The following is a 15,131-nucleotide window of genomic DNA, read 5'->3' as shown; positions in this document are numbered from 1 at the left end:
CGCTATGAGTTGGTTCCGACTCGATGGCACCTGACAACAACAACAACAACAGGTGAGGAATTGAGTGACTAGAGGACAGAGGTGGGAGGGAGATTTATCATTGTATATCTTTTTGTACCTTTTGAACTTTGAATGGCATGACTTTGATAATGTTATTAAATGGCATGACTGTGATAATGTTATTAAAATAATGAATGAAATATGAAGTCCATAGCAGTGGGTAGAAGTACTTGCTCATTGTTGTTCCTTTCCACACCCACCGCCACTGGCTTGGAGTCCACTGGACCCACAGTCTCCCTGACAGTTAATTCATGTCTTCTCTAACCCCTCTTTCACAATCCCAGCAGGGATAGCAGGCCAGAGCATGTCTTTCTTCTCCCCATACATTTTTTATGACATCCTGTGACCCGTGGAACAAAGCTCAGATTATTCATTTAGCTTTTAAAGCCTTTCATCATCTGATCTCGGATTGCCTTTTCAGCTTCACCTTGTATTATCTTCTATTTCACACTTCTACTATCACCTACTATGTTACATTATGAACCCTCTCTTTATTACCAGTCCTTTCGTCAACTAACCTCTCCCATCCCCCCAAAAAATGTGTTTTCTTATTCTTGCAGTTCATATTAGTTTTTTTCTTTTATACCTTTTCTTCTCATTTGTAGTTGAAATTGGCTTTTACTTTCAAGCCCAGCCCAAACAATACTTCCTCCTCCTTGTCCTCAACCCTGCTTCACATGTCACTAAAATGAACAGTCCTAATTGTTTCCCATGGTATATTTCTCACCCCATTGTGTGGTACTTATATTTTACTCAGTGACTGACTTGTCAGTCTCCTTAAATTCTACTTTTACTTGTTTTTTGCATTAAATCGCTTTTTTCAACTGCATGAATGTCTCTGGCATTGTGTCTTTCCTCACTCTTGTCTGTCCTTAACTCTGTTAGCGTTGAGATCTTGGTAGGTGAAGCAGGGTTGTGGATATGAACTGCTGACCCTGTGGTTAGTAGTCCAGTGCTTAACCTACAGCACCAAATCAGGACTCCAATTAATTTAGACTATGTTGTTATCGCTGTTAAGTGTAAGCCGGTACTTAACAAAATAAAACTTTAAAAAAAAATTAAAGTAATGGGTTATGATAATAGTTACTGTTTTTGTACAGTACTTATTTGTCCATTGAATTAAAAACTATCTATTTTTTCATTTTGTTTAGTTGTGAGTACCTGGGCAGTAGAAATGGTCAAGTGCTTGACTACTAGCTTAAAGGCCGGTGGTTCAAATCTACCCAGAGACACCTGGTAAGACAGGCCCAGCAGTCTGTTTCTGAAAGGTCTTGAAAACCCTGTGGAGCAGTTCTGCTTTGTCCTTATGGAATTACCATGACTAAGAATAGACTTGATGGCAACTAACAACAATATACCTTTTATAATTCATTCATTTAACAAGTATTTACTGGTGTGCCAGGCATGATTCTTAGTGAACTCTAAGATTCCTTTCCTTGTGAAACTTGCACTTTGCTTGAGAGATAGACAATAAGTGTAATTAATAAGTGAAATATATAAGGGTAAGTTAAAAAGTATTGCTACAAAATCATAGAAACCTTTATTAAATAAAAATTTCAAACTTTGAAGTATCCGCCATCTAGTCCTAGTTTTATACACTTCTTCTATTTTTTTTTTTAATGTATTGAAAAAATTTATATTTAGAATTAGCCAGCTGGACTCCGTTTAGATGATCCCAATTTTGTTGGCAATATCCAAAGCATCATAGTCAGGAGCCAGTTAAACATATGTCTTCTTTCTCCATCGGCCCTGATTAAGGTGTTGACCTTGGCTACATCAGTGTCATAGAGTTTATTCACAGCCTATTTGATCTGGTGCTTGTTGGCCTTGACATCCACAATGAACACAAGTGTGTTATTATCTTCAGCCTTCTTCATGGCTGACTCAGTAGTCAGAGGGAACTTGATGATGGCATAGTGGTCAAGCTTATTTCTCCTGGGGGCGCTCTTCCGAGGATATTTGGGCTGCCTCCGGAGCCTCAGAGTCTCGGGCTGCCGGAAGGTGGGTGACGTGTGGATTTTCTTTTCTTTGTGACTGTGGACGCCCTTTTAGCACTGCCTTTTTGTGTGTGTGACTGTGGACGCCTTTCAGCACTGCCTTCTTGGCCTTCACTGCCTTTGCTTTGGCTTCAGCTTTGGGAGGGGGCAGGGGCTTCCTTCTTCGCCTTTTGCGCCATCTTCATAAAAAGGCTCTATACACTTCTGAAAGTGGTGTCTCCGTCTCTGTAACCCTTTCCAGAAGAATTCTGTGGTTTTTCAATTTGCATCATGTCAAAGCAGCAGTTGTGATAGCCTCAAGGGACTCAAATTGTGTTTCTTTTCAATGTTCTTTGAGTTTTGGGAAGAAAAAGAAACATAAAGGGATAAGATTGGGGGTATGGGGTGAATGGGTTAAGGTTTCCCAGTGAAATTGCCACAGGACAGCCCCTGGTGACCTTTGGAAAATGACCAGGGGCATTGTCATGATGAAAAAAAATTCCTCAGTTCAACTGTCTTGACCTTTTTCTCACCAATGCAGTTTTCAGGTGCTTTTTGTTTTGTTTTGTTTTTAAACTTTATAATAAGCTTCTATGATCATCTTTCCTTCAAGAAAATCTATCAATATTATCCCTTTGGAATTTTGGAAAACAGCTGTCATAAACTTTTGACCTGACTTCTCTACCTTGAAGAGGTCTTTTGGGATCTTCTCAGCCTTCCTTAAAATGCTTGATCCATTTAAAATCTGTTGTTTTATGTGGAGCAGCATTCCTGTAAATTTGTTGCAAAGCTTTAATGTTTTGGGGAAGATGTCCACTTGAGTTTTGTTAAAAATGCGATACTAGCCTTAATCTGAACATTGTGGTTTTTTCCCATGGTACCATACCTTTTAGAAGGCACTTTAACAAGATTAAGACAAGTCTACTACAGGGTCGCTATGTGTCGGAATCAACTCGATGGCACTTTACAACAACAACAACTGCTGAGAGAACTTGTCTGCAGCTATCCACTGATCACAGAGACATGTTTAAACGTATTCTGTTTGAAATGTGCATGTATGAACTGAAGTCCTAGTAGCAATACTTTATGACTTAACCTTGTTATTTGCTGTTGTTAAGTGTCATTGAATCGGTTCTGACCCATAGTGGCACTGTATAGGGTTTTGAGGAGCGTCTGGTAAGCTTGAACAGCTGACCTTGTAGTTCAAACAGACTTTACAGTTCAGCACATTAGCCCACAGCTCCACACCAAAACTCCTTGGATAGTATGTGAGAAAGTGATAGATGCCAAGGGAAAAAAAAGGCAGAACAGAATAAGGGAAATTAGGACTATGGAGACAAACATAGGTTGTAATAGTAAATAGAGCAATAAGAATATCTGGTCTCCAGCCTGGGACAGCTAGAGCAGCAGAAGATACTTCTTGAAAGAAAAATCAGCAGGAAAAATCCAAAACAAAAATGGCAGTCTGATTAGCTACTATAAGAACATGCAGGTTGTTCGCCTGGGAGCCATTAAGGCAAGCGATCAAGTCCCTTCGGGGCAAACCCCCCTCCAACACTGAAACTCAAAGGGAACACATGAGCAGGCACGTAAGCTTGTTGGCTACCACATTGGTCTACTGGTGAGTGGAAATGGGGGAAAGGCAGCAATGAAGATAGGGTCTAAGTTCAGCCATGTTCCATAGACTCCTGTTGACCTGGAGATAAGGGAGAGAAGAGGAAGAGCTGGTTAGTCCAAAGTGTGAGACCTCGGAACTCCTGAGCCCATGGACAAGGACATAGCCACAGAGGGCTAGAACTGAGAGTAAAGCATCCAGCTGATATGAAGTGAGGGGAGATGTACAAGAATGGCCAAACTTGTAGATAGTACCAGTTGATATAGCCTCTATGGCTTGATGATCAGAACTCCACTAGAAAAAAAAAATTTTTGATAAAGGAAACAAGTGTCAATTGCTATGATTTGATGAACGTGACCAATATTTATGGATGTAGTAGCTCAAAATACCAACTGAGAAGAAAAGAGTTTTCACATCAATGATCAATCTTATCCCCTCTATATACAGGGTTGATAGGGATGGGAAATTTAAACATGGCTACCTAAAATGGGGGGTGATAAAGGCATGAAGTGACTGGCTTACAAGTTTTCATGAGGGAGTTTAGTTTAAAAGTGTGTGGGGCAAGGTAGAGTCCCCACTGAATAGTTTTCATCTTGTCTAGATGGGTCTGGTGAAAAGAGATGGGGATAAGAGCCTTGTGATTCAGTAGTGAGTAATTGTTACCATGACTAATTGCAACTGTCACAACTGTAAAGGTAGAAGTTTTGTAACAAAAGCAGGGGAATAATGAATCTTACAGTCCAGGAACAGAGGATCCTAGGACCATCAAGGGAGAAGAGCACGAGCAGAATTTGGGACCCTATGCAGAGAGGCAGCGACACCAGAGATGGAGGAAGAGATAAGGACATGGAAAGAGAGAGCAGCTGAGGACTCCAGACTGATGGAAAGAGAAAGACTGAGTGCTGGTGGCCAGGAGGCAGGCTTGCAGAATGTGCTCTTTGGTTGTTTAAATTATTATATATTCGTGAGTGTTTTTGTGTACACCCCCCCAATAAAAACAAAAAAGAGGGAATGGAGGCAAATACTGTTGAATGATGATGCATGGAGGAGATTCTAATCTTTGCAATGAAACGATGAGTGTAAAACCAAGGTTCTTCTATCACTCAATTCACAATAAAACCTTTAAAAAAAGACTATCTTGTCTAACTGAGAAAATGTCATTTGAGCAAAGACTTAAACTCTTCCCAGTGTTGTTTTCATCATGTCTAATGCCTTGAGTAACCTGACATTCTGTTTTCCCCAGTGGCTGTCCTTCCTGGCACTGCTGCACAGTAGTTCTGGCATTTCCTTTGGCCGTCCCTCTGTTTTGGATCACCTGTTTCTTGGATCCTACATCTTCTTCTTAGTTGTTTTACTCTCTATTTTTCATAGGACAGATTCGCCTATAGCTTCCTGAGAAAGAGGTAACATGCAGGGAGAAAAAGGTAGTGAGAACATAGATATCTGAAAGTACTTTTAACTTATTTTTACACTTGATTTCAAGTTTGGTTAAGGTTAGAATTCCAGGTTGGAAATAATTTCTCTCAGAATTTTCAAGGTCTTAGTCCATTACCTTTAAGCTTTTAATGTTGCTGTCAAATAGTACAAAGATGATTCTTTATATGTGACCTGTTTTTTTTTCCCTCCCTCTGAAACTTTTAGGATTTTCTTTTTGTTCAGATGCTCTAATAAAATTTTATGGTGATGATGAACTCTTTATTTTTAGTCATTATTACTAAATTTATTGTGTAGGCACTTGGTGCGCCCTTGTATTTTTTTAGTTTTGGAAAGCATTTATAATTGACTAAATAGCTAACTAGATCAATGAGCTTCAATCAGATATTTGGTTGTTCATATCTGGTCATGAAAAAACCACTTTTGAATAATGAATATTTTTGTTGTTGTTAGGCAGGTTGGCAATGTTAGTATTATTTTACTAAGAATTATTGACGTAAAACACAGAGTTTTTGTCGGGGACTGGCCTCGACATAGTTGTGTTGTTCACGAGTGTTTGGTTCACGAGGAGGGGATATCTGGCGGCGATAGGGATAGCAAAAGAATACACAGAAAGACAAAAAGAGGGAGACAAAGAGACACCCCGAAACCAGGGTGGATGCATCACTCACTGGTGGGCAGACTTGGGACTACAGGCATTGTGGCCTCTGCAGGCAGCAACTCACTGCCCTGTAAACTGTACTGCATGCCCTCCAAGCCGTAATGCACACCTTGGCCGGCCTGCGTCTCTGTTTTATTTAGGGGAGGAGCTTTACACCAAGCTGGGAGGGACTAAGACAAGGTACAGCTAACATCAGTAATTTTCCAGACATTCAGGTAGCTTTACATCCAGCTTCGCTGGTTCGAATCCCAGGCTCGCAACTTGGTTTCTCAGGTCCAATTAACATATCTATAGCCCCTGAGCTCCATTGGGGGAAGGTGAGAGGGAAGGACAAAAGGCTTGGGAGGAGTCCCGCTGTTTTGGCTTCCTGAGCCAGGTTTTCAGGAACTTTGGCTGAATAGCCTGCACCTGGGACAGGTTTAGGGAGGATGTCCTTTTGTCTATAGAACAAAGAACCGAGAAGTAGATAAGCTATTTTTAGTTAATCCTTTGGAGAAAGGTTTAACCTTGAAACCTTTATAATCTCAGCTTTAGGAAAATATTACATTTATCTGTGGATACTAAGGGCTCATGTTTAGAATTAAATAAAAAACATAACTGAACACTAAGATGAAAAACAATTTGCTATGATTGCCCGGTGGCCAGAATCTATTCCTCAGAGCCTGTGGCCTGCATTGTCTGCAACACTTGGGCCCAGTGGGCCTTGAACTTCTGACCAGTTTTACACGGTCTGCAACAAGTTTTAAATTTTTTCAAGTTACTGAACTTGGAAATAGTATCTGTGATGGAAGGTCTTGATTGCTAAGAATTTCTCATTCATTTCATTTTCAAGGTTTGGCAGGTCATTTTTTTTTTTGTGTGTGTGTGTTTTCTTACCTGTCTAAGCAGGAAGTCTCTGGGAGTCTACAGATTTCAGATCTTGGGCATCTTGGCTATCCTTTTACATCTTAAAGTCTTTCTTCTCTCTTATCTTACCTATATTTAAAAAATTGAGATGCAATTCACACAACATAAAATTCACCATTTTAACCATCTTGCAGTATACAGTCCTGTGTGTTTTAGTATATTTACAGTGTTGTGCAACCATCACTACTGTATTTAATTCCAGAACATTTTCATCACTTCACACATATTCTTAGTACTCATGAAGTCACTATTCTTCATTCTTTCCTTCTCCCAGCACCTGGCAAATTCACTTTCAATTTCCATGGATTTGCCTATTCTGGACATTTTATGTAAATAGAATTATACAGTATGTGGCATTTTGTGTCAAACTTCTTTTTTATTTTTCCCCAGGACTGGAACTTTATGAAAAGCTCAGCTCTTAAGAGCATCATTTTATCTCCCTGGTTTCATTTATTTATTTATTTTTAAAGTTTTTATTGTGAGGTTTACATGGTAGAACATCAGCTTTACACTTAGCCTATCGCATTTCATTTCATTGCAATGATTACAGTCCCCTCCATGCATCATCAAATAACCCAAAAGGGTACACCACACAGGGCGCCCCCCTCCCTTAGCTGCCAGCACACAGCTCTTCTCCCTCCCTGAGTCTAGTGTCCCCAGCCGCTCCATCTGTCCATGTCCTTGTCTCTGTCTCTATCCCTGGCATCACTGCCTCTCTGGGAAGGGTCCCGCTCTCCGTTCTTCTCCCTTGATGGTCTGGTTTCATTTATTTTTATTTTTTAAAAAACTTTGTGATTTGGATGAAAGTTTATGCAGCAAATTGGTTTTCCATTCAACAGTTCCTGAACATTTTGTTTCATGAGTTGGATTGGAATTCCCGCAATGTAACAGTACTCGTCCCACTTTCTTCCTGTGTTTACTATTTCCATTCATTCTTCTTTCCTATCCCTTCCTGCCTTTTGAGCTTTATCCCTGAACACGTGCTGCACTTTGGTCTCATAAGGTCTTATATGGCTCAAAATGTTAACCTTCCTGGTGTTGTCATGTACCTTATAGACCTGTCTATGATTTGACTGAAAGTTGAGCTACTAGGGTGAGTTCATTTCTAGAACTGATGATGGACTAGACTAAAGGTTGTAGTCCAGGGGGTTCCACCAGTCTTTATTAGACCGCTAAGCATGGTGTTTTTTATGATTTTGAGTTTTGATCCACACTTTTTCCTTTTATTTAGAACTTTGTATTGTGACCTCTTTCAGAGCAGTCGACTGGGGTAACTAGGCACCATCTAGTTCTGGTCTCAGGGTCCTAGAGTCTAAGGTTCATATGGTGCATTCGTTCTTGTTTCCTTTCACCTTCATTGCTTCAGATGGAGAGAGAGCCATAGTTACACTTTAGATGGCTGCTTGTGTCTGTTTTTTTTTTTTTTTTACTTAATGTTTATAAGGTTCATTCATGTTGTAACACATTTTTACTAATGTTCTTAAATCAGCCACTGGTATTTGTTTTTCTCACTACCCAGATAACAATTCTGCATTTATTTTGATTTTGATACTGACTTTCAGTTTACCTTTTACAAAGGATTTGTTGGGTACAAAATGCTAACATATAATTTAAATTTTTAAGTATGCATTATTTATTTATTTTTTAGTATGCCAGTGCTGAGGTGGATGGAGAACATTACATGACCCCGGAAGACTTTGTTCAGCGCTATCTTGGACTGTATACTGATCCAAATAGCAATCCAAAGATTGTGCAACTCTTGGCAGGAGTAGCTGATCAAACTAAGGATGGGTAAGGACCTTTATGCATTTTCTAAAAATTAATGTTTCCTGAATACCTTATTAAAAATATAGATAAACCATAAGCTTAACTAAGATTATGTATAATTTTACTAAACTGTATTTTCTTCAGAAGTTTATCAACAAAACCAAAGCCCACTGCCATAGAGCTGGTTCCAATTTATAGTGACCCTGTATAGGGTTTCTGTGTGTTCTTTATGGAGCACAGAGCTTCATCTTTCTCCCAAAAAGTGGCTGGTGGGTTTCAGCTGCAGAACTTGTAGTTAGGAGCTCAGGGCTTATCCTACACTGTCACTAAAATGCCATAGCGTTCATAAAAACAACGTTAATTACTTAAATTTTCAAAGATTTTAGCATTTCCTCTTTTGCTTGTTATTTTTATACTTGCATGGCAAAAGTCACATTTTATATTAAATAATCTGAGTACAAGGAGCTCTTGTGGCTTAGTGGGTTACACAGTTCGCCGTTAACTGCAAGGTCAACAGTTTGAATCTACCAGAGGTGCTGTAGGAGAAAGGTGAAGCTTTTAGCTTCTGTAAAGATCAGCCATGGAAATCCTATACTGGTCACTATGAGTAGAAACTGACTCAGTGGCATACAACAACAAAAAATAACAATCTGAGTAGAACTGGTTCTAGATAACTAAGTATATTTTATATTCATTCAGTCAATAAATGTATGTTTCAGGTACTGTTCTAGGTACTAGAGTTATGTCAGTGAATAAATTACAGGTAATGAACAAAATAAAGAACCTAAATTATTTCCCAAATGCTATGAAAATGCAGAGAAGAGAAGAAATGAAAAAGTGTTACTTGTTTATACATCTGTCTACTTATGTATTTCAAACGTTTGTTGAACAGCCACCATTCACCAAGAGCTGTTGGGCCTGGGAAATACAAATATAAATGAAATGAGGTTTCTGTCCTTAAGAAGTTCATAGCCAGGTGAGGAAAGGGGGTGAGTATGCAAAGAAAATAGAGCAATGATTCTAGGATGTTGTTGTTGTTAAGTGTTGTTGAGTTGATTCCAACCCATAGCAATCCTGTATAGGGTCTCCGAGGAGGAGCGGTTTGTGAGCTTGAATTGCCAACCTTGTGGTTCACACTAACTTTGCAGTCCAGCACATTGACCTACAATACCACTCCAGGACTCCAATTCTAGGATAGGGTGCTACAATGCAGGTAATGTAAGATACCAAGGAAAGGGTGGATAGCTCTACTTCGGTGGGTCAAGTTTGCATCATAGAAGAGGTGAGGCATTAGTGAAATCTGGCAAGGTAAATAAGAATATGCTGGTGACGGTATAAGAGGCAGGGGGACTTCAGCAGTGGCATGAAATATTAAGTACATGTGCACATATATGTGTGTTTGTGTGTTGGGGAAGTGGCAGCATTGGGGAGATTAGGTTGCAAGTACTTTGCTGTGGCTATAAAGTTGGTTTGCTGCTGTGGAAATATGGCTGGAGTGGAGTTGGGGACCTTGTGTGCTAGGCTTTGACTGTATCTTGTAGGCTTGTGACTGTCTTGTAGGTATTTTTAGACAGGCAATGAATGGTGTATATGAAGTCACAAAAATAGCAAGGTGCTCTTACTAGACTATGTCAGTTTACTGAATTCAATGGGGGAAAGCATACCAGTATCTTTTTATTAAAATCAAATATGAATATATTATGCAGCAAATAAAGTATCTCCATGAATTTTAAACAAAATATTGACTTGTTACAGATTTAAAGCTGCATCACCAGACTTCCAGAGGCTCAGATTCTCTCTTCTCGCTTGTAGAGGTGTTTATGTGAAAATCTTTGAAAAGCTGGGCAGTGAGGAATCATTAAAAGTTATTTCTGTTGACAACAAATGTGATCACATTTTAAGGAGGAGTGAGACAGGACCTGAATACAGCGACATCCAGAGGCTGTTGTAGTAATTAAAATAGAAACATTAGCCAACTTTTTTGTCATGGATCAGTACAATATTCTTTTTGTTTTCCCTAATAAACCTAGCACAGTGCATTAAATTTACTTTGTGCCCAACATGTTTGTTGTATGGAAGATTTTATGTAGTTTATAAATGGCAGATATTAGAGAACTTGTATACATTTTGTACATAATCCCTAAGACATCAAATTAGTTGAGAAGTCACTCTGGACCCTTCAGTCATTGAGACTCTAAATGAACAATAAATAGTTGTTGTCGTTAGGTGTCATCGAGTCGGTACTGACTCATAGCAACCTTATGTACAGCAGAACAAAACACTGCCCGATCCTGGGCAAACCTCACAATTGTTGTCATGCTTGAGCCCATTGATGCTGCCACTTTGACAGTCCATCTCGCTGGGGGTCTTCCTCTTTTTCTCTGACCCTCCACCTTACCAAACATGATATCCTTCTCCAGCAACTGGTCGCTCCTGACAATATGTCCAAAGTATGAGAGACGAAGTTTAGCCATCCTGGCCTCCAAGGAGCTGGCTGCTCTTCTGGCTGCACTTCTTCCAACACAGATCTGTTTGTTCTTTTGGCAGCCCATAGCACTTAGAATATTCTCCTCCAATACCATAACTCAAATGCATTAATTCTTCTGGGGTCTTCCGTATTCACTGTTCAGCTTTCACATGCATATGAGGTTATTGAAAATACCATGGCTTGGGTCAGGCGCACATTAGTCCTCAAGCTGACGTCTTTGTTCTTCAGCACTTTAAAAAGGTCTTGTGCAGCAGATTTGCCTAATGCAAAACGTCATTTGATTTCTTGACTGCTGCTTCTGTGAGTGTTGATAGTTGATCAAGAAGAATAAAGTCCTTGACAACTTCAGTCTTTTCTTCGTTGATAAGAATGTTGTTTATTGGTCCAGTAGTGAGGATTTTTGTTTTCTTTACATTGAGATGTAATCCATACCAAAGACTGTGCTCTTTTATCTTCATGTAAATGTTTTAATTCTTCTTCACTTTCAGCAAACAAGGTTGTATCATCTGCATATCGCAGGTTGTTGATAAGTCTTCCTCCCATCCTGATGCCACGTTTTTCTTCATATAACCCAGCTTCTCGGATTATTTGCTCAGCATACAGGTTGAATAAGTATGGTCTGTCACCACTCGTCTGTCAGTCTGTTATACTCTGGTGGCTTGTGAGTTGCTGTGATTCTGAAAACTATGCCACCAGTATTTTAAATACCAGCAGGGTCACCCATGGTGGACAGATTTTAGATGAGCTTCCAGACCAAGACAGACTAGGAAGAAAGAGTGACTAACTGCTTCTGAATATTTAGTCACTGAAAACCCTATGAATAGCAGAGAAACACTGTCAGATATAGTGCTGGAAAATGAGCCCTTCAGGTAGGAACACACGCAAAATGCAATTGGGAAACAGCTGCCTCCTCAAAGTAGAGTTGACTGTAACGCAAATGGAGTATAGCCCGTGGGAGAAAAGCCCGCGGGACCTTCATCTGTTGATGGGGCACAACTCAAAATGAAGAGAAACAGGTATAAACATCCATTGAAAATCGGAGCATGGAAGTATGAATCTGGGAAAACTGGAAGTTGTCAGAAATAAAATGGAATGCATAAACATCGATATCCTAGGCATTAGTGAGGTGAAATGGACTGGTATTGGCCATTTTGAATCTGATGACCACATGGTTTACTATTCTGGGAATGACAAATTGCAGAGGAATGGGGGTGCATTCATTGTCAAAAAGAGCATATACAGTTTAGTTTTGAGGTACAACACTGTCTGTGATAGCATAGCAGAGTAGAAGAGATAAAAAATGGATTTGGGTTTGCAAATAAATAGAATGTTAGTATTATTTAACAAACCTGTTTCACTTTTTAAAAGGTATATCTGTTCTATTTCAAAATTTAAAAACTTCTTAAACTTTTGTTTTTATTCTTTTCTCTTTCAAATAAGTCAGATTGAGATTTGGTGGTGGTGGTGGTGGTGGTGGTGGTAGTGGTTATGTGCCATGGAGGTAGGAAACTTGATTCACAGGATTAGATCATGGAAGTTACTTGTAAGTTTATGAAGCATTTTTAAAGCAGGGAAAAGTGAATTTTCTAGAAACAAAGGGATTGTTAATCTTTTGTCCTGAATGATCTTCAGAGGTTACCGAATTTGCTGAAGTGTAACGCAGAATGAGTGGGTTTGTATCTGTATTTTGCTGAGATATACCAGGCATAGAATCTTCAGTCTTACAAAAAAGGTCTAAGACTTAAAAATTGTTGAATATTATTGTTACAGATTCTTTTGTAATGTTTATTCAACATAATCAAAGGCTTTGATTATGTTTGACTTTTTCTAAGTGGTCAGCCTACCTCATTGAATGAAGGTTAGAATAGCTCAGTTGGTACATTTTTTTTCTAATCCCAAGATAGATTCCTTTATTATATTGTTTTTTGATGATGAAAACTATAGGTATGTAACTTCAAATAGCATCACATGATACTGCTTTTATTTACTGAAAAAGACCAAGTCTGAATTAATAGAATTAGGATAGACAATATAAAGTGATTTGGTTAAGTGTATGGGAGAAGCTGGCGTATGAGTGGTTAATACCATGCCTTTTTGTGCCCTCTCCCATGTTGTCAAGTGTATAAACCACCCCTTCTCCTGTCACCCTTTCCCTCAATATATAAAATAAGCAGGAGTGTTGTGATACAGGTGCTTGCTGTGGAGGAGGGTGAAAAAGCGGGACTGACTGTATGTTATAAATAGCATGATGGCTTGTCTAAAAGTAAATGCCATTAGCCAACTATTATTTGTAGGGTTGCGGCTTCAACTTGGAAGTTCTAGTTGTGTAATGAAAAGCAAAATGATTTTTTTGCATTAAATGCAGATCTCAGGGACTGTTACTGTGTGATCAGATTCTAAAATATTTAGACAGTTGCTTGTTTGAAACTGTACCTTCTGAAACCATAGTTTCTATATTTGGCTTTACTCAGAGTTTTGTCTGGATGCTCTGTTCTCTTTCTATAATGTGGAAAAGTATAGTTTTCCTCTCTTTTACTTTTTCACAAATGTTTTTCTTTTAATATTCTGCATGCATATAGAAGACCCCTTTTTCTGGAAATTTGGTTGTTTCAAAAATTGCTAAATTAACATTAATATTTTGGTATTTCATTAGTTCTCACTCATTAAATTAAAAAAGACTTCGTAGAAAGATTTAAAAATTTATATGACAGGTTTTTTATTAAAAAAATCAAACAATAATATAATACATGGTTGTTGTTGTTAAATGCCATCCAGTTGTTTTCAACCCATAGTGATCCTGTATAGAGTTTCCGAGGAGCGGCTGGTGAGCTTGAGCCACCAACCTTGTGGTTTAAACAACTGTGCAATCCAGCACATTAATCCACAGTGCCATACCAGGACTCCATATAATATATGGTAGAAAGTAAAAATCCCCTTTTATCCCCATTTTTTAGATAAACCAAACTACTAAGGTATGAACTAAGCCATGTCTTCTTCATACCACAGGGAGTGATTTGTGATTTGTGTTGTTTATACAAAAGACTTGATGAGGGTTTTAGTGATACGGGAATCCATGGTAGGATAAAGGGAAAAAAAACTTTAAAATTGTTCTGGAACATGTCGCTGTATGTTAACAGAACTCTTACTTTGCTTTCTAAAAAACAATGTTACATTATAATGTGCTGTGGAGTCCTGGTGTGGTTCTGTAGGATAAGCATTCGACTGCAAGTTCTGTTTGAACTGCAAAGTTGGTGGCTTAGACCATATAGACATTCCTCTGAATCCCTGTGAGTGGGAACTGACTCAACAAACAACAACATAATGTGCTACATATAATGCCTGAGGGTTAAAAATAGATGAGGAACATATCAGGTAGGTTGCCAAGTGGCCTATTTCCTCTATTTTTTCCCAAAATTTTGTTAGGAAAATTTTCAAACAAGCAAAGTTGGAAGATTTTTACAGTAAATACCCATATATCTACTACTTGAATTCTGCTATTAACATCTGACTAGACTTCCTTTTCACATCTTTTTTTTTCATGTCTCTTTCACATATCCATCTATATCTATCGCTTCATCTTTCCATGTGTCCATCCTGTTTTAATGCACTTCAAAGTAAAATGCAGACATTGATACACTTGTAAAATATTTCACCATGCATATTATTAACTAGAGTTCAGTATTATTTTCACACAGTGAAAAACAAAAATTATTTTTCAGTATGTATTTTTATTTCTTTAAGTTTTTATTGTGAATTGAGTGATAGTTTACATGGGAGAACATCGGTTTTATACCATTGTTTCTCAATTTACTTAAAAAAAAATTTTTTTTATTATGATTTGAATGAAGGCTTCCAGAGTTGTTGTTAAGTACCATGGAGTCGGTTCCGACTCATAGCAACCCTGTACAAGAGGATTTCCAAGGCTGTTTATCTTTACAGGAGCAGAAAGTCTCATCTTACTCCTGTGGAACAGCTGGTAGTTTCGAACTGCTGACCTTGTGGTTCGCAGCCCGATTCATAACCACTACACTATCAGAGCTTCTAGAGTAGATCATCAGTTTTACACTCAACAAATCATATACTTTGCTTCATTATAGTGATTGCAATCCCCTCCAAGTACCAACCCTATGTCCCCCTGGTACCTTCATCTTTCCTCTGCTAACCCCCCTCTTTTTGTATATTGACTGCCCTGTCACCCTTGTTAACATGTATCTGTTGTCTAGC

The 15,131-nt window shown here is 38.6% G+C and overlaps 1 protein-coding gene across 2 annotated transcripts in view; it reads left to right on the top strand.

Annotated features, from left to right (window-relative positions):
• The window catches only part of SLC25A12 (solute carrier family 25 (aspartate/glutamate carrier), member 12), a 101,138-nt gene that overhangs the window by 20,223 nt on the left and 65,784 nt on the right, over nt 1-15,131 (top strand). For both annotated transcript variants that reach the window (XM_006866633.1, XM_006866634.1), the window contains exon 3: nt 8,301-8,443. In XM_006866633.1, the coding sequence (XP_006866695.1) occupies nt 8,301-8,443 (143 nt within the window). The remainder of the gene's footprint in view (nt 1-8,300; nt 8,444-15,131) is intronic.

Source organism: Chrysochloris asiatica, unplaced genomic scaffold, assembly GCF_000296735.1.
Source record: "Chrysochloris asiatica unplaced genomic scaffold, ChrAsi1.0 scaffold00094, whole genome shotgun sequence".
In the NCBI taxonomy this organism is placed as follows: Eukaryota; Metazoa; Chordata; class Mammalia; order Afrosoricida; family Chrysochloridae; genus Chrysochloris; species Chrysochloris asiatica.
The sequence above is the reverse complement of the archived record's forward strand: the minus strand, read 5'-3'. Positions and strand labels throughout refer to the sequence as shown.